Genomic DNA, 21,206 nt, shown 5'->3' with positions numbered 1-21,206 from the left:
CCCTTGTTGATGTTTTCTTCTTTGCTCACTATGAGCTAAAACCTTTTGTGTTGAATTATGTGAAATTTAATGACGACTTAGTTATGTTTGTGTGGATACTTGTGTTTTGTATGCATTTTTAGCACTTGGATATATTAAGCATGGTCAACTTGTGAGTAGATAATAATTTATTAAGTTGTGAAAAGTGTTTAATGAATGGAATTCACTACATTTGCTAACATGGCAGTTTGATCAATGCACACACTGAACTAACCTAAATGCTTGGACATGAGATTTAGAACAGTAAAGTGAATGAACCTGTACTTTGTCTCAATACCAATAGAGAATTGTTGTTGACACATTTCATATGACTGAGAAACACGAGTAAAATACGCTTTTGCCCCCTCGGCAGTTAATTGCTGAAGAATTCAAAAATCGGCTGCAGTTAACTGCCGAGGAAAACCTCGGTAGTTAACTGCCGAGGATCTTCTGCTACAAATCTGGCAGAAGCTCTCTCATCCATTATTCATCTTATCTTCAATTTTTTTTTTACCAAATCTCTCTAAAAAACCCAATCAAATGCAACCAAATTTATTCAACAAAATCACAAGTAAGTAATTATAATGTTATTAACTTACATTTTAGTTGTTATAAATGTTTTTATTTGTTAGTTTTTGAGTAGATTTATTATTTTTTAGTTTTTGAGTAGGAACACGTTCGGTATAAACGTCCAACGTTCGACGAGGGGAGCGTATCATTCACTTGGGTGGAATTAACGAACGACGAAAACGTGACGAGCATGTTTTGGGAGCACAACATGTTCCAGTGGATCGATATGTGGATGACGTTGCTGAGATCAGCTGAAGATATCATCAAAAGTTTGATTCTGCCAAAAGATCGTCATTAGGTACGGAATGAATGCACCTTTTAGCTACAACAATTGTCTTCCTTTGAATGAGGTAATTCAAACTTGCCAAACGGCAGGTCTCCAATATTCGACCGGCATTTCCACTGTTCCTGTCAAAAGATTAAATTCTTGTTAGGCTGGTTTAAATGAAGGTATTGAAGTGTCAACGAATGGACCTCATTCTTTTGACATTTGAATACCGTCATTTAATCCCAACCTAACAAAAATTTAATCTTTTGAATAGAACATTGGGAATGTCGGTCGAATATTGGAGTCCTGCTGCTTGGCAAGTTTGAATTTACCTCATTCAAAGGTAACACAGTTGTTGTAGTTGGGAGGTACAAACGTCCAACTGCAACAATTGTCTTTCTCTGAATGGGGCAATTCAAACTTATTAAACAGCAGGAATCCAACATGTGATGTGCATCTTGAACAATGGTATTCAAGTGTCAAGGAATGCACCTCATTCTTTTGACACTTGAATACCATCGTTGCAGATGCTCATCGAATGTCGGAGTCCTCCTGTTTAGCAAGTTTGAATTTGCCTCATTCAGTGGTAAGAAAATTGTTGCAGTTGGAAGGTACATTCCGGAATGCAATGTAATGTGATAACATATATTTTGTTTTGAATGGAACAATAATTATCTTATTTATTCACTTTTCGAATTTATTTATTCATTACGCAATTTTAATTAGTTGAATTCACATTAAATTTAATTAGTTTTTATTCGAATACGCAATTATTCAAAACGTGACTTTAATCGAAATTATTCCAAATGTGATTTTATTCTAAGTACCATAATGTCAAACAAAATGTGGGCGACACGAAAATAAAACATAAAAAAATCCAAAACAATAAGACATTAAAAACCATTACATTCATGAAATGCAATAAGGGTTGTTCATGAAAATAGGAGATTAGGTGTGAGCATTAGGGTTAAAACAGTAAAATTATGCAATAAGGTTTAAGTTAAAATTACGGCTTACGAGTTAACTTTAATATATAAGAAGATTAGGTGTGAGCATTAGGGTTAAAACAGTAAAATTATGCAATATGGTTTAGGTTAAAATTAGAGCTTACAGGTTAACTTTAATATATAAGATAAGAAGATTAGGTGTGAGCATTAGGGTTGTTCATGAAAATAGGAGATTGGGTGTGAGCATTAGGGTTAAAATAGTAAAATTATGCAATAGAGTTTAGGTTAAAATTAGGGCTTACAAGTTAACTTTAATATATATAAGAAGATAAGAAGATTAGAAGATTATGTGCGAGGATTATGGTTGTTCATGAAAATAGGAGATTATGTGTGAGCATTATGGTTAAAACAGTAAAATTATGCAATAGGGTTTAGGTTAAAATTAGGGCTTACGGGTTAACTTTAATATATAAGAAGATAAGAAGATTAGGTGTGAGCATTAGAGTTGTTCATGAAAATAGGAGATTAGATGTGAACATTAGGGTTAAAACAGTAAAATTATGCAATAAGGTTTAAGTTAAAATTAGGGCTTACAGGTTAACTTTGATATATAAGAAGATATTCATTGTTAGAGATTTAACATTATAAAATCACATTCTTTCAAAAAAAAAACATTATAAAATCACATATTTCAAAAAAAAATATCTCTCAAAAATTATATTTATATTCAAAATAGCTTCTCATTTTAAGCATTTTTTGAAATTTTAACATCCAAAAAAGTCGTACCAAAACGATAAAATGACTTTTTATGATACACCATTCAAACCAATTTCTCATTTGAATATTTCTTTAAAAAGAATACGGTATAAAAATCATTTAGTCCACCCGAGATTTTTTTTTGTAAGTAGCTTCATATTTCTAACATATATTGAATGAATGGACAGCACAAGTTATTTGATAAAGATATTATAATAGGTGTTACATTTTACGATGGCTAAAATATAGTTTTAGTCCCTGCAAATATGCCTCGTTTTGATTTTAGTCCCTGGTAAAAAAAAAAAGTTTTTGGTCCCTGCAAAAATTTTTGTCAGGGACTATTTTCAAAAACAAAAATTTTTGCAGGGACCTTTTTTAAAAACAAAATATTTTGAAAGGACCAAAAACTACAAAATTGGTTCAGTTATAATGTGCCACGTATGCAAATCATCACAAAAATGGAGTCAGGGACTATTTTCAAAAACAAAAAATTTTGCAGGGACGAAAAACAAAAAAAAAAATTACCAGGGACTGAAACCAAAACGAGGCATATTTGCAGGGACTAAAACCATATTTTAACCTTTTACGATCGCTTTGCATTTCTTTTTTTTCTTTTTTTTTTTTGATAGATCGCTTTGCATTTCTAACATATAAAATATCATTTTTCATATGACATACATGTCTTTTAAAGTCATTTTTCCTGCATGGTGTTCTTGGTGATTAACATGCATATCTTTAATAGTCATATTTATTACTCCCTACGTTTTAAGATATAAGCAAAATTTAGCTTTTAGATTATGGACCACATACATAATTAAATGAATAAACCTAAAAATTCATTTAAAAATTGGTTCATAATATGTATGTGGTTTATTTATTTTTGCTTATATTTTGAAACGGATGGAGTACATCAGAATAAGAGAGAAACAATTGTATTTTGATATTTAGAATTGATTTTTTAATTTAAATTTAATAATATATTAATTTAGTTTTATACTTTCTTTAATCAAAATTTTCATAATACTTGAATTTCTACATTAAAAGTAAAACTCTCAATTTTAGAATAATTGAAAATTCAACTTTCAATGAGAAGAATCGAAATTTGATCTTTAATTTGAATAATATTTTTATTGGAACGATAGGCCTTACCTTTCTATTGATTTTCAATGATCTATATACAATGTCTGTATACAATCATGACTATTTAATGACAATGATATTCTAATAATAACAATATTCTAATAATGACAATGATATTTTTATTAAAAAAAATAATGACAATGATATTCTAATACGCTCCCGTATTAGAATAATATTTTAAAATTGAGAGTCCCCGTATTTGAATAATATTTTTATTGGAACGATAGGCCTTACCTTTCTATTGATTTTCAATGATCTATATACAATGTCTGTTTATCTGTATATTTGCTATACAATCATGACTATTTCATGACAATGATATTCTAATAATAACAATATTCTAATAATGAAACGGGAGGTTGACGAATGTTGAGACTATCACGAAAATCGTCATAGAGTTGCAACATAAGTCCTTTGGTGAAGATGTCAGCAATTTGGTAACGTGAAGGGAGATACAAGACTCAAACTTGGCCGCGGGTGACTTTCTCACGCACAAAATGTATATTCATCTCGATGTATTTGGTGCGTTAATGTTGAACTGGGTTGCCGGATAAATAGACAACACTCTTGTCACCGTAAACCAGAGTGACTATTGTGACTGGACAATGTAGTTTCAATAGTAGGTCTTGCCTTTCTAATAATGACAATGATGTTCTAATAATTTTATAGATTTTACTTACCTTCCGATTAAACTTCAGATTTTTTATTTTTTTTTTACCTAAGAATCGGAAGAATAAGATCAAATCTTCCTCGTTTTAGCATTTTAGTTTGTGACATTTTTCTCAATTATTATCTCTCAGTTTTCTAATTTACGACACATCTCTGCAACAATGCGTTCTTCAGGGACAACAGTTCTCCGACTCAACTTACATGTCATTTCACTCCAATAGGATAGGCTAAAAAAATTTCTTGTGTTTTAAGGACAATATTGGAGAATCACTTAGAATGTGTGTTTGAAAGTGTATGTTTGAAGTTGTGACACAAGCAATTCAGATAGTATTCAGCTTAAGTTGCAGATATTATGTTGATACTTTATACCAAAAATAAAAATTGTTCTTGGCCAAATCTTAAATCAATATCTTTCTTATTTAATAGAGTAGATAGATCATATTAGAATAAATACAAAATAACTCGTTTTAATTAGAGAAATGATTTTTTTTTGAAAGAATTAGAGAAATGATATTTGAATAAGAAAGACTTAACGATGTATTTAAGAATCATATAAAAATATACCGTTTATAACTATTGATTTGATTCGATAAGAAAAAAAGAGCTAATAAAAAATGAAATTGTATCTATATATAGAGTATATAAACATGTTGTTGAACAATTAAATGGTTGTCCAAATTGAATAAGTGATGTGTTTATGGTTCAAACTTCGACCCCTGCATATAGTTGTCCAAATTGAATAAGTGAAATGTTTGAAGTTCGAACCATAACCACTACATATAATAATACATAGTCCCAGTGTAAAACATCACTTTGATCTAGGTTCATTAATTATATAGATAGAGACAAACAGATTAATGATTAAATTAGTTTCTTTTTGCAGGAATTAAATTAGTTCATGTTAGATAAATTATACATAAACATCGGGTGCTTAGTATATTGGTCATATTAGTCCTTCTAGCATTAATTATTTATTTTTATTTTTTTGTCAAAAAGAAAGAGCTTTTTTTAAAAGAAGTATTAATTAAGAACTTATCACTCATCTTGGTTTAATCTTAAATTTATATAGAGAGAGACAAAAAGATTGATAATTAATCTTAAAAAAAAAATGTTTTATACAGGAATTAAATTAGTTCCTGTTAGATAATTTTCATAGTAGTCCATAAATAATGATAAATTATACATAAACACCGGGTGCAAATTATTTTGGTCATATTTGTCCTTCTAGTATTAATTAAGAACTTATCACTCATCTTGGTTTAATCTTAAATTTATATAAATAGAAAATTAATCATGACTAACATTAATACAAATGCAATTAACTCACCATAATATATACTTATATAATATATTTGTATATATCCACAACCATTAATCACACTTTCATGTTTCTAGTTTCTCATACATATATCATTTAAAAGATACAATCTTCAATTAATCAAGCAATAGAAGGCATGATGTTGATGGGAGATGTTGTTTCATGTTTTGTCTGTAAAGATTGAGAGGCTACAGAGAGAAGCTCAGGAGGAATGAGAGAATCCCATCCCCTCATTGGGTCATGAGCAGCACATGAGGTTGTAACACCATCCCAACCTATGTGTGTCACATGTTGTACATCTGTTGGACACCCTATTTCCATGTCCATTTCTGCTTCTTCTAAGTCCTCTTCTTTCTCCACTGCAATTAAACATAAAAAAGTTGAATTCCATGAAAAATTAAGACTTAAATATATTTTTTAGTTACAAACAAATAAAAAAATTCGATTTTAATTCCTAAAATTTTATTTTTAGTATGACATGTTTATAAAAATTAAATATAAGTGCATATTAGTATTATCGGATAAGATCAATAATGTTAAACTGACTTTAATTTGCATTCATCTTTTTCCTTTCTTTTCACCGCTCTAAGTTCATAAAATCGAGTTGAAGATAAAAGATGTTAGAGGTGAAAAAATGAAGACTAGTTGAAGCATACACCAACATTGACATGTATTTCTGCTTGACATGCATGACACCTTATAAATTAAGATGATCGAGACTAAAAGGTTTCATTCTAAAAATGCTTATTTAGGGAGGATGTTTTTACAAAAACTTATGATCAAAACTTTAATATTGAATAGAATAAAAGCACATATATATACTAAAGAAATATATTAATTTATAAAAAGAGATGTATAAATTAATATATGGACCACAAAATTAATATGTGAACTCACCAAACAATTGAGAAAAGTTCTTGAAGCCTTTGAACAGCTTGTTGAAGGATAGGTTAGGCTTTGGAACAACATCAAGCAATCTCAAAGAATTCTTCATACTTTCACCGGACAAAATCTCCGAATCCTCGACTCCTTTAGATCCTTCTAATCTTATCATATCACATAATTAGTAACAGATCATAGACAAACATATAAATAAATTTAAATATATCGTGATTAACTAGTAATATATATAACCTAAGAAATTAGGGAAAAATTAATATCAAATGCCAACTATTTTCCCACGACATTCTTTTGATATATTTTCTCATGACCTATACTTGTTTAAGGGAAGACAATATGTATATCACAAAGAATGGAAGAACTACATTATTGATGCATACAACAAATTTGACCATTGGATGAAAATACATCGTTCATATTTTGACTTCACCAAATCAAATTTAAAAATACATTCTAGTAATATCAATAAACTTTATCCAATGACGGAAAGTGAAATCTACATATTGACCGTTCTAATGGTGTTGTTTATAAACGGACTCGGATCTTCTCTCACAATTCAATGATGCAACAACTTATTTTTATCTAGAAATCTAGGGTAGCATACCACCACATGGCAAAACTTTTTCACACAAGAAATTTTTTGTTGCACCGATGTACCGTGGGAGAGAGAATCAAAGCCCTTTATCGACTGCACTAAATTCAAATCCACAATTAAACGTGTGAACCGATCGATAATTAAACGTGTTTGTGTTTCTCTTATTATATTTATTTTACTAGCTAAATAAAATTAAGGGAAGTAATGCAAATAATTAATGTTGTGATTAGCACGTAAAAGAGATAGGAAGAGACTTATTGCATCATGTGGTGAATTAGTCTCTGCAGGTTTTGATCTTCTTGGATGTGGAACACCAACAGCAACACTGGCCTCAGAGATACAACCAGCTGAGAAAGGAAGAATGACAAGCCTTTCCATTCTCTGTCTCATTATTTCTTAGGAAAGGTGAATATCTCAATTGGAATTTGGAGCTGAATTAATTGATCCACCAAAAAATGCAACCCTTGAATGGAGATATAACAACTACAATATATAGATATAGATAGATAGCTATTCAAGTTATATTGTAGTCATAATATAGTAAGACACACATGGGGATGGGGTACTCCCTTAGGATTCAATTTGTTGTGAAGCATGCTATGATTACGTATACATAGTCAAGCTACATATCATTAATAAATTAGTTTGGTGAGTGAAAGGGACATACACACTTACGCAATAGTGGAATACACATGATTTCGACTTGTTAATTTAAAAGCACTTATACGTGGACATCTCATATTTTCATAAATAGCAATTATATTTGTATCCCATAAATAGCAATAATATATTTCATTTATCACATCATTTTCTCTATTTTTTCATCTCTCAAGATGTTAAAGGGATGTATGAATGTCCATGAAATATTTTTCTTTAAAAAACTAAAAGATAGTTAGAGTCTCTTCTAACTTAATCATATGTGGTGGATTTGAATTTAGACTTAAAATAACAATGTTAAAACTCTTGAGAGTTTTGCCACTTATTATAGTCCTACTTAGTTTGAGCGAAGAATACCCAGTTAACTTATACCATAAAAAATTAAATCGCTTTAAAAAATAACAATCAAAACGTATAAGATGAGTGTGATGATTTTTTGAAAAAATGGAGCAATCACATAGAGTGTTATTCAATTGAGTGTGTTACTCGGACATATATTGTTATGCAATGTATAATTCTATCAAATCATTTCACTTATAACGAACATTACATAGAAAAAGTTGGTTGAGTAGTGAATGAATAAAGTGAAACCAAAACCTATGCACATTGAGATAATAGATCGCATCATAATTTTCCCCTTCAAGTGATATTTGCCTCTCTTCTACAATAAGTTATCAACAATATTTAATTATTATTTCTTATCTATCTTTTCCTTGTAATTGGTTAGTTTATGAAATACATAATTTATATTTTATTTGAATAAAAGCCCTTATATATCCAATGCTCCTTTTTGTTTACTTGTTTTGGACTCGATCTAGGAGTATTGCATTCCAAGCAAACGTCCAAATAAATCTACACCTCAAGAAGATTGAGACCAAATAAATCTGATATATACTATTTCTTCAATATGAAGAAGCATCATTGATTGTAAGAATCAAAAATGGGTTTGTTGAAGCAGGTTGAGTTGTCTACCTTTGAGTGCGTTACTTATACTTAACCTGATGTATGTTGATTAACGGAAGCTTAGTGACTTAATAAAGCTTAGATTAATTAACACTTGATTACTCTTCTTTCACTAAGAAACAAAAAACTAACGAAACCATATTGACAATACATACATATATAAAAATTGTAAAGGTGAAGCTGTTCCTGTAATGTCAATTAATTAAGCACTAAAAATAATTGTAATTTTGTCTTTATCTTAAACAGCAATTGTTTGTTCATCTAGTCCATGATTAGTGCAGTCGTACAAAGCATAGAGGACTAAGAGCAGTTAAGCTCAACAAATTATGAAATGACTTTTACTAGATTTAATAACTCCAACAAGTTTTCACTTCAAGATAGTAACACTTCAGAACTTGAATTAATCTCGCAATTGGGAAAGGAAAATTTGAGTGTCAGTCAATTTATTCCGTGCACTAAAGTACTAGATAATGCCTTGAATAGTCTCATGTTTATCAAGACAAACTTTTTTTTTTACAAGATTATCAAGACAAACATTAAAACTTTAAAGTTATGGTACTGAATTAAGAAAAAAAGACTAAATTAATAACCAAAGTTCTCTAATTTAAGAGACTAATTTAACATCAATTTTATGGTACACAAGTGAGACAAGATTTACATCATACACGAGCTTGTTTCAACCATTGAATCAATAAGTCTTACTATAATATCATTAGATCAAATGTGATATGACGTGACTTGTTGATCTAATAAGTAGAAAATTTATCTGCGCATGGTGCAGTACAAGTGCTGATTTCCTCTAATAGTAATGCTTACTAAGTCACTAAGCACTAGAAGAATGTACAGAGGAATAATAGAAGTGCTACAAATTAAAAACTTGTGTCAAAGCTTCCTTGATGTACACGCCCTTAAGCATCAAGATTCAAGACAATTAGGTGAGTCATGTGCTCCTGTGTCATATATACAAACGTATGACAGTATAGACTAATCTAAACGTTTCAACTTTCCCTCAAGTAGGCATAAATAAACAACAAAAACTTTTAGCTGAATCCAATAAAAAAATCACTTTCTTCACCCAATTTTTTTTTTTAATCTAATAGGGTCCAGTCCAGTTTGATGCTTTGGATATCTTCTGTCAGTTTATGGCTACAAAGTTGAGTAATTAAGGTTTGAAAAAATCCACAAATTTTTCTCTATGCAATTGTTCCATGCTTTAATGTTTTTAACCTATTGAGTATTCTAAAATAAACTGAACACATTTATTTTTAAAAGTTGGGTTGACTAGATAAGCTGAGTTGTCTTCAGTTCACAACATTAAAGGAAAAATCTTATTGGCGGTGGGATTGGTCCCCTCGGGTTAGTCGGTTCTTAGATCGGATACCGAGTTAAAAAAAAAAAAAAAACTTATTGGGCCCTGTAAACAGACCAACCTAGCCCAGTCCTGTTTGACTGGCCCAACTGAGCTAGGCCATTTTGGATGCTGAATACAAAAAATCATAATATATCAGATAGAAAAAAATGTTAGTAAGCATACCGGTCTCAGAATGTAACTTTCACCGATCTGATGATGTACTTTATCAACACTTGGTATCAATATACAGATAGTGATACATTATAGATGATATCAAGATTGAAATGATTGCTCAGTCTAGCATCTGATAACAAAATCAATATATGATAGATGGACTGACAAGGTTAAATGTAAATGCATACCTAGAAGTTATGATGAGTGGTTTCATAACATCAAGATTCAAGACTGTGATGCATACTTGTCACCAATATTCTCCACAAGAGCAACTACTCTGCTTAAAATGATGGAACCTATGTGTATCTCTGACAATTATTTCACGTTCTAGAAGCTGAGATGCATACTTGAAGAAGTTATGGCAATCGTTACAAATACGGAGGTTCTTCATGATTCTAATTGGAGTCCTCGGCGAAGTGTTAATGATGCTAAAGACAAGTGCAAGTTTTTCACTGTGATGACTAATGAGTACTTCCCCTTGTTCTTCTTCTACATCCTGCATGACCAGTTTTGCATCAAGAGAATATCCAATTTCCTTCAGTCTTCCTATTAAAGAGTCCAGATATGAATATATTTCCTTGTCTTGGGGATGAGACCTATCTCCCACTGTAAAACTGTGGATTTGATCCTTTAGCTGAACCCAAGATTGACCAGGCTGCTTTTTAACACCTCTTTGATACATTAAACTCCTTACTATGGCAGCTTCGTCCCATTGATGATTGGAAGAACACATATTTGATAGCAAAATATACGCATCTGGATCGGACGGTGCACTTTGAAGTAGCATTTCGGAAACCGATTTTCCCATGTTAAAATTTTTATGTAGTCGGCATGAAGATAAAAATGATCTCCATACAGAAGTGAAGTGAGATATACTATTTTCAAAGATAAAGTTCTTCGCTTCAATCAAATGACCTGCTCTACCATAAAGATTGACCATAGAAGTGTAGTGTTCAACTTCAGGGTTAATGTGATAAGTATCTTTCATCATCCTAAAATATCTACATCCTTCTTCAATAAGCCCTACATGGCTGCATGCATTTAAAACCCCTACAAAAGTAACCTCATTTGGAATGATACCCAGATTCAACATTCCTTCAAAAAGACTAATTGCTTCCTTTCCTTGACCATGTAGAGCACAACCAGATATCATTGAAGTCCACAAGACAACGTTTGGTTCTTTGATTTGTTCGAAAATCATTAAAGCGTCATCCAAGCTACCAGATTTAGAATACATATCAATTAACGACGAACCAACGTAGGCATCTATTCTAAGCCCAATTTTTTGAATGTAGGCATGAATCTGCTTACCAAACTCCAAAATTCCAGCATTAGCACAGGCCGAAATAATGGTTGCAACAGTTCGAATATCGACTACAATCAGTTCACAAACCATTGACCTGAAAGTTTTCATACCATCTTCATATTTTCCATTCCAAACGTAACCAGAAACCATTGAACTCCATGAAACCATCCTTGCCTTCGGTTCCTTGCAAGTAACTCCAAAATTCCCTTTTCTCAAAAAATTCAGAGGTACATCTTTAAGAATTGTAGATGCCTTATCCATTCTCCCACACTTGCCATACATTTCCACAAGTGAACTCCTGATATAACCATCACTATTGAGGCCAAATGTTAAGACCCTCCCATGAAGTTGTCTCCCAACCTCTACAAGTGACAAAGAGGAAACCAAAATAAGTGCTATCGAGAACGTGACTGGAGAGAATTCAGTCCCATGTGCCACCATACAATACAATTGTTCCAAAGCTAATCTTTCATAACCACATTGTATCAACCCATCTATGATAGTATTCCAACTCACAACATCTTTGTTAGGAAAGTTCCTGAACATCTCAAGAGACTTCTCCACATCTCCTTCACGAAGATACGCACCAATCATTATATTCCACGACACAACATCTTTTTCAATCATCAACTCGAAAAAACTTTCAGCATATTCAAATTCCTTGCATTTCAAGTAAAGGTCGAGAATAGAATTCTCTAACACAACATCTCCACCAACCCCATTCCTGAGAATCCACGCATGGATTCCTTTACCGAACTGAATGTTGTTTTCACGTGAACAACACTTCAACACACTAGACAATGTATACTGATTTGGACAAGCACCATCTGCCTGCATTTCTCTAAAAAGGCTAAAGACCAACTCTGAAGAGCCAGCGGCTCTTGCAAAACCTGATATAAGGATGGTCCATGTTTGAGTGTTTTTGTGGGTAATTTCATCAAACAGCTTATGGGCATGGTCCAAGTTACTGGATTTAACATAGAGGGTTAAGAGATAGTTAGCCGAATTCAAAATTTGGAGAGAACCTTTCTTGAAGTAGTGGCCATGAAGGGCCCGAAGTGATGGTGGTGACCCAATGGATGTGGTGGAGTGAAGAAAGGAACATGGTTGGCGCGAACGAGAGTGAAATGGAAAGTTAACAATGTGAAAATTGGTCACTGAAACATGTTTGGTGAATTTCCGACAAGACCCAAAGTAACGGTAACCCATAAAAAGGAGTGTTGCCAATGCCACCCAACCTCGACTCTGCAAAGCTTATTCATAGATATACAAATTTCAGCATAATGTTAAGACCAGTTTATTGATGAGAAAAGTTATAATAAATGAAAAGATGATACAGATAGTTTTCACTAGAACTAGAATTTTCTTGCAAACTCATTAGGTATGTTTGTTGAGTCGGATAATTGTGCAGTCTTGAGTCTCAGTTATTTTAATTCATCCAACACCAGATAGCTTGCCTGAACATTTTGTAATCTGTCACATTTTGTCAAATAGTATGTAGCTAATCATCTAGTTATTTAATTCACAGGCTTAAATCTTGAATTGGTTTGTGTTACATTACATATATTATATGCCAGTTTATTTTTTGCATGACACTTGTTCTACTCTGTACTTAACTTGAATCTTCTTAATTCTAGGTATCCCTCAATATAATTATATCCACTAGAACATAATTATATAAACCATTGTTCTACATACCATCATTTAATTGATCATATACCTTAAAATAATACTCTTTTCGTTTCAAAATACATGTCCAAATCAACCACTTCACACATGTCAATGTACAATTTTAACCGTTAATATCTTAATTATCTAAAATAAATAATTATAAAAATTTAATATTTTGAAAATATTTATCGAGACAAATCAAACGACATCTTACATACTAATATTTGTATTTATACATTAGTTAAAAAGTATAGTCAAAGTAAATCAAGTGAATAATGCACATTGCAAAAATTGATCATGTATTTTAAAACGGATGATAATGTTCAATTTAAGATTTGTAAAGCAAGTCAGTCTTCTTTTTTGACGAGGAAAAAGCAAGACTGCTAATTCACAATTTGAAGCTTAATTTAATAATTGTGTAGAGTTCCTAGTCAAAGCCATCTTTTAAATCGTGTTTGTTGGATTTTGCCGTCCACCTTGAAAAGATATGCATGACTATCTATTGAAAAATGGTCCACATTATCTTTCAACGTGCTAAATTCCAAAATCCAAAAGTAAGGGAGTCTTCAAAGTTCAACGATGTATGGAGAGAAGGGTATACTTTTTTCCCTTCCAAAATAATGACAATAACAATGGCTGTCTATTCAAAATATTTTACAAAAATGAATGGGATACAAAATCTTATATTCCAATTAAGATCGAGCTTTCCTAGGGAGTAGGTAAATACACAACAATTCTATAACAAAGACAACCATCAAGTGAAAAAAATAAAAAATAACGTAAAAAGAAGCACGAACAAGTCACTAGGATCAAGATTAACCAGCACTTGTATTAATCTAGAGGAGGGTAGAAGTATGAAGACAAAGAAAAGCCTAGGAAGAGAAGACCACCGACAGTGGCTACAGAACGTTGGGAAATCCTAGATGCCAACATGCTTCCTCCCACCACTGCCACTGAGGTACATATTGTGTGACCTATAGTGGCCCCAGCTGCTACCCCGATTGCATTTTTGTGTGTTGCCAGCTGCACAAGAAAATTGAAGGTCATGAAAAAAAGTACAAAACAAATACAGAATACAAACAATAACCACCGACAAAAATTAAAGGCTGGAGACATAAAATATATAAGGAAAGCATAAAATGTACAAATAATCAAATATTTAGGGTGTTGAGTTAAGAGATGGTTTCTTACTGCAATTGTCGCAATCTGGCTACGGTCACCCCACTCAGCAAGGAATGTTAAAACAAAAGACTGCATAAAAATTAGAAGAAAGTGTTACTAAATTATTATCTTCCAGTAAAAAGAATGATGCAAGAGCTGTAACTACCTCCAAAAATATGGGTGTACAAAATCTTGAAAAGAACCGCCGAAATGAAGTTTTCCCTTGTCCACCTTCAAGTTTTTCTTCAACCTAGTTAACAAGAACAGATTCTTAGCAATTACCAAGTCTGACTCTTGTTTTAAACTAAACCAACTAATGCATCATCAACCATTGAATCCCTTCATGTTATAGCATGTTCACAATTACAGGTATTTAATTGAGCTCTGCTCCCATGGCAAGTGACCAGGTGGAGTAACAAGGAAACTATAACAGAAACAAACTAGCAACCTGAAGAGTTGCATCAATATTAAGATTCAAGATATTAACATATTTAAACAGCAATCAAGGTCGCTAGTTTGAATTTATAACCAACACAAATACAGTTACTGTTAAAAAAATGTGCCATCTAGAATGAAGGAACTTGAGGCAATACATTTGTTGCATGCCTGTACAAGTACAAAGCTATAGTATAAATGGAGAGAATTGAACTGTGGCGGATATTTTACTATAGAGAGTCATTAAAGACATACTTCTTCCATTTCTTTCTTCTGTGAAGATTTTGGATCTGATTTCCAAGCAATGTACAGCAGTCGTAACCCGAAGAAAAGATAAAGAACTGTGTATGACAAAAAAAATGACAGGCTTAGCTTCATCTTACAAAAAAATTGAACTTATAAATGAAAGTAGCAACTATCCATAAAAACAAGATAATGAATGGAGATTTGAAAACAATTATATCAGCGAATTCCAAAAGCAAGACATAGATAGAATGAAACAAACAAAATCAATTAATATTGAAACGTATAACAAAAGTACATGGAATTAATTATGTCAGCAAATTATATCAGCGAATTCCAAACACAAGAACAATGTCAATCATGTTAGTTTTCGTCACAGGTGCCGAGTGAATACTCAGCCGTTATGATTCAAGAATGTGTAAGTATCGCCGATAAGTTTACCTGTAGCAGCACTATTTGTATGCTTCTTTGAAATCAAATTTGGTACAATCCTTCCTAGTCCTGTAGAAAGTACCTAATGGACACGAACAAATAACTTTAATCTCAATGCCTTTGATAAAAGGAGTTAGAGCACCAAGAAATGGTGCTCTATATTAAGCTAAAATCAATCCATCACAGCACCATGTAAAAAATAATCCCTTAATGGGAACAGAAAAGCAGGAACATTAAAGCTAAAGAATTACTGTTGCACTTACCGTCATTATAATCAAGGCACTTAGTGCACCAGACAAAACAATTGACTTAGGATGACGCATAGCCATAAGAGCTGCTATAATAAATGTCTCATCCCCAATCTAGCATGAAAAAAGGTTTTCAGTTAAAAGCCATAACGCAAACATAGAATAGAAAAGATACAACAATCATTCTTAACAATCCGACTGCTCGTTACATCATAGCTAGAGCCTAGTCGCATAAAGTTCTAATAAGTATTTATAGAAAGAGGGTATTTAAAGAATCTTGCCAATTGCAATAACAATTAGTATTTTAAACAACCATTGAGTAGAAATTAGCATCTGCATCTCTGTTTTTTCAGAACATATCTCGTTAAATTTCAACATTTATAAGCTCATAAGAACTTTTTCGTACAAATTTTTTTATAACGGAGAAACTTTTGTAAGCTAGAAGCTATTCTATAATCAACTTCGGTTTGATTACTAATAGTTAGATATGAATCAGGTAAGCTAGAAACTTATAATAACCGATAATTTTACCAAACACTACAAATTCAATCTGCTGCTAAATTATCTGCTATAAGCTGATCTACTATCAACTACTTTATCAGCTCTCCACTACATTTTACCAAACAACGATAACAACTAGTCGATTACTTTCCATATATGTGTCACATTGACTTCATATCGCACACTTTTACTCATTCAACCAATTTCAGCTTCCTCTAACAAGACTCGTCTCTGGAATTCCTCTCGCTCCTATCACAGTTTACAGCTAAAAATTTCTTCACTAGCTTATATAATGCAACAAAATCAAATGCAAACACGTCTTGTTCTTAAAATCAAGGTTAGATCAAGCGATAATGCTTGACAAAACTTATTATTACTATGACACAAGCTATAAATTAAATTAGGTAATTAAAATTGAGCAATGTTTCGTGAAACTAACCTCACTAACGAGGATCATTGATAAACTAGCAAAGAATGCATCAAAGAGTCCAACACCAGAAGAATCCAAGCTAAGAGAAATAACCGAACCATTTTCTATATCATTCAACGCAACCTGTTAACAAAATTCACACACATTCATATCATATCCAGTTCCGATTCAATTTCCTCAACAATTCAAATGAACAAAATTAATGAAGCTTACTTTGGCGCGGCGACCGAGATCCACAGATCCACCGGATTCTTGCCTGTCGTCGTGAGCCAGAGAATCCTATGAATATAAACAAACACATTACGGCGGCGATTGATGCATGAAAACGCGTAGAATGGAAGGGAAATGAAGCTGACCTGAGCGAAGGTTTGAACGACGAAGCAGAGGAGAAGAGCGAGAAAGGTGATTCCTCCATTGGTGTTGAATCGTAGTGCCATGGTGAATCTGTGGCGGTTGAATTTGCGAGGGAAGAAGAAGAAGAAGAAGAAGAAAAGGAAGAAAGAAAGAAGAAATAGAGGAGAGAAAATTGAAGATAAAAAAGAAAATTAATTATTATTTTATTTTCATTTTTAATTTTAGAGCAAAAAATTAAAGAAGAAAATTAGAAAGTGAGATAGATCCGGTAGTGGGGATCTGGTTATGGTTTTGATACGGATCTGAGTTATTTTATGATTGCTTGAATTGAAATGAAGCTGATGGAGAGAGAACCTTCGATGCAAGATCCCCAAACACGGTTTTTGCTACTTTACGCATTTTGTATTATCATTCGTTTTTTTGTTTTTTTTTTTTTTAATTCTGGCTTTGTGAGTTTTTGCTACTTTCGAAACATAAGGTTAGCAATTTTAATTTTTTTGTCAATAGCTTTCTAAATTAACTCAAGTCTTTGCACTTTATGTATAAATGTGACAACTAAATTACTTTCTCTAAAAACAAACTATTAGTGCTAAATTACTTTTTTATGTATAGATGTATACTAAATTACAATGGTTTATATAGAGTGCTCGTGTGATGTACACCAAAAAAAAGAGTGCTTATGTGACAAGTTCAAACAAGATTTTAGTCAACATATATATTTTTGATTAATTTTATTGATTGATATAAAATGCTAAGATTTTCATCTTATTTCCTTCACCGTTTTCATCTTCTTCAAATCCATTAAAATTTATGTTGAAAATAGGTTTCAAACCTATAAAACTCCTTTTCTATTTGGTATGATCTATGAGTCTACAGTTATTAATTTCTTTAAATTTCTTATAGATCTTATTGGTAATCTAAATCATGCTTTTTGGTAATCCAATATTCATTGGGATCACATCTAAGATTTGAGGTATGGATTTAGGGTCTTCTAAAATTGTTGATATGGTGTGAGACTCTTAAAATTCAAATGATCATATGAAATGAGATATCTAAATTCTAATGATACAATTTGTCTACATATGATAGGTTGAAGTTAAAGAAGATGAATACGATAAAGATCCTTGAAATTCAAAGACATGATTTTTTTTTTGAAAGAAAATTCAAAGACATAATTAAATATGCAAATGGCTATTTGGACTGTCATGTAAGAATAACTTAATTATTATAGTTAATTTATGATGACTCCTGTGAAAGGATGCAAGTGTTCATGTAAATTGATGCAAGTATCCATGAAAGGATGTGAGCAATTTTCTATAAATATATGTAACTTGACGGAAGTTCCTAACTAATTAATGTTTAAGGGTTCTGTCACTTCCATAAAAAAATTGCTACCATATAGTTGTCAAGAAAAGGTCATGACAAAGAATGAACAAGAAAGAGATATATTGAAATTTAGAGGATTGTTGGTTATTTCTTTTTATCATCATAGATGAATGTATGCTATTTGGTTTTTTTTTTTTTTTAAATTTTAGGAATGTATGTTATTTAGTGTCTTATTATATGACAATCATATGTTCCAAGATCTTTACAATGTTAGTTTTCTAAAATGTAAACGTCAATTTGAAAACTAATACTTACATGTGATATCAGACCATATTTACCGATATCATGATTATCCTTCAACGAATTTTTTATAATTTTACAAATTATAATTTGAAATTAAGTATTTAAAAGAAACAATTTTTTGAGGTGTGAATTTTAGGATAACCGAAAATCGTAAAAGAAATAATTTTTCAATGATATCAGAGCATGGTTACTGATATCATGTTTTTATTTCATCATGTATGATGCATTGGCTTATTATAGACTTTATATAAATTTTATAACCATGAATCAATCAATTAATCAATATTAATTTATGTTTTGGTTTTCAACTCTAATCGACATTGTTATTTTCTTATGAAATGTTTCCATTTTGAGAAGTAAACCAAAACTTTTGTCTTATGTAGAAATATAAGCAAATTGAAGATATATACATGTATAATTGGTTTTATTAAAATGTAAATGTTTCCCATAGGTTTATTTTCACAAAGTTAGTACAACCACGCTTTCGAACAAGTTTTAAAAGGATAATCTATTACATCCCCTCTAATTTATCATTGTATTCATCATATCGTCCAACAACTTCCATGATAAAATTAAACAAAAATGTGCAAAAAAAAAATGTTCAACTGATGTATTTTTTTTTTTTTTTCACAATAAACATATGATTTAATAATCTCATTGCTGATGATATTTATGGGGGATTGCGTGCCCTAAAATATTCATTTAGTTGTTTAGTTTCTTCTTATGGGCTTTTTGGACTATTTTGTGCCCAAAAAAAAAATATTAGTTAAATATTTTATTATTTCTTTTTCCAATATAAAATTAACTATATTTTTTTGTGCAAAGAGTACAAAAGTCCCATAAGAAGAAACTAAACGAATATTTTTAGGCACACAATCCCCATAAATATCATTGACGAGGAGGTTATTAAGTTCGCCAGGAGGGGGTCTCTAAAATAATAAAATTCTGAAAATTCATTGTAACACTGACATTAGCAAGTTAATCAACACTTTTGTTCCTTTCTCGTTATGTATGGTGAACTTGACCGCGCCAACTACAATCCAAGATGTTTATGATACGTTGAATAAACCAAGGAGTTGTCCCATTAGTCTTGGAATTATTAGTAACCACAAACCATGTCAATAAGCAATTGAGAATAGTTTTCCACACACAAATGTGAAATTCTATCACGTCAAGCTAGCTCTAAACCGAAATACAAACCCAAAATTTTTGCATGAAGAGAATTACAATCTCCAATAATCATACGTACAAATCCTTTGAGTAATCTCCAATCTTATGCATAAATAATGAGTGAATAGACATTATCATCCTTGAATTTTGCACAAGTCGTTCAATTTCATCCTTAAATTATTTGAAATTACCAAAACAGCCCTGAAATTTACAAACATCATCAAATTGATCTCTCTGTCAAGTCTCACCATTAACGATGATAACATTTAACTTTGAGTGATGAAGTGGATTGCAACCTCAAATGTCAAGTATTCAGAGACGAAATTGATCAAAAAAATTGATTTTTTTAAAGGGTTGATGGTGCTTTACCCCCTGTAATATAGGTCATTTTTGGTTTTCCCCCTGTAAAAATTTTTTTTTTTGAAAACACCCCTAAATAGGTCATAAAAAAACGACTTTATTTTTTTTTTGCAAAATTTTTTCGTTTTTTTATGCCCTATTAGGGGGGTATTCCAAATTTTTTTTTTACAGGGGGTAAATAAAAAAAAATATTTTACAGGGGGAAAACAAAAAATGACCTATATTACAGGGGGGTAAAACACCATTAACCCTTTTTTAAATTAAAGTCATTACAATTTGTTGCATTGTCAAATCGATCCCTGAATTATTCATTAAAAATCAAGATGGTCTCTGGATTATGTCACTCCAAATCAAATTGATCATTGAAATACTTAGCTTAATCATCAAAATGATCTCTTGATGCAAAAGTGTGGAAAACCACTTGAAATTCTCTTTGTTTTCTACATCCACAAGCATATGTTATCATAAACATAATTTTGCATATGAAAGCCTTAAAGAAGCTCCAGTGTTGGTGGTTGAGGGACGATTAGTGATTTGATAGCACAATACAAATGTGAAAGAACTCTTCACCATTTGGGATTGGGCATGCATTAATACAATGCTTGACCCATATAGGTAAATACAAATAAAACATGATAATACCCTCGGCTTTAGCCCTCTTTGTAATAAAAAAGCGGCTTAATAGATCCATTGGTCCCCTAACTAATTTCAAGTTTTCATTTTAGTCCCACAATTAATAAAACGTACCTTTTGGTCCCTCATCCCTCCGTTTGCCAAATAAATTCCAAACCGTTAAATCTAACTCTAAATGTCTATGGAGGACCAACTTTAAGAACAGTCCACCATAGATCCTATTAATTTTTTAATTTAAACCGTTAGATTTTTTTTTTAAGGAGGACGCTTGGATTACCCATGTCTATTTTATCTTTACGGTGAGTCA

General features: G+C 31.6%; 1 protein-coding gene and 1 pseudogene across 2 annotated transcripts; both read right to left on the bottom strand.

Moving 5' to 3' along the window:
• Positions 1 to 5,691: 5,691 nt before the first annotated feature.
• LOC11408158 (CRIB domain-containing protein RIC4) lies at positions 5,692 to 7,765 on the bottom strand. Of its 2 annotated transcripts, none has more exons than XM_003624112.4 (3): positions 7,436 to 7,765; positions 6,584 to 6,727; positions 5,692 to 6,045 (listed from the first exon to the last, which is right to left on the bottom strand). In XM_003624112.4, the coding sequence occupies exons 1-3, from the start codon at positions 7,569 to 7,571 to the stop codon at positions 5,807 to 5,809; spliced, it is 519 nt and encodes a 172-aa protein (XP_003624160.1). In that variant the 5' UTR covers positions 7,572 to 7,765; the 3' UTR covers positions 5,692 to 5,806. The 2 variants fall into 2 exon arrangements, with proteins under 2 accessions (XP_003624160.1, XP_024627067.1); XM_024771299.2 differs by having other exon boundaries at positions 6,584 to 6,724.
• A 2,578-nt stretch (positions 7,766 to 10,343) lies between these two features.
• LOC11415813 (putative pentatricopeptide repeat-containing protein At3g23330) lies at positions 10,344 to 17,547 on the bottom strand (annotated as a pseudogene).
• Positions 17,548 to 21,206: the final 3,659 nt, after the last annotated feature.

The sequence above is a fragment of the Medicago truncatula genome, chromosome 7, assembly GCF_003473485.1.
Source record: "Medicago truncatula cultivar Jemalong A17 chromosome 7, MtrunA17r5.0-ANR, whole genome shotgun sequence".
NCBI lineage: Eukaryota > Viridiplantae > Streptophyta > Magnoliopsida > Fabales > Fabaceae > Medicago > Medicago truncatula.
Note: the sequence above shows the minus strand (reverse complement) of the source record. Positions and strands in the feature narration are given on the sequence as shown.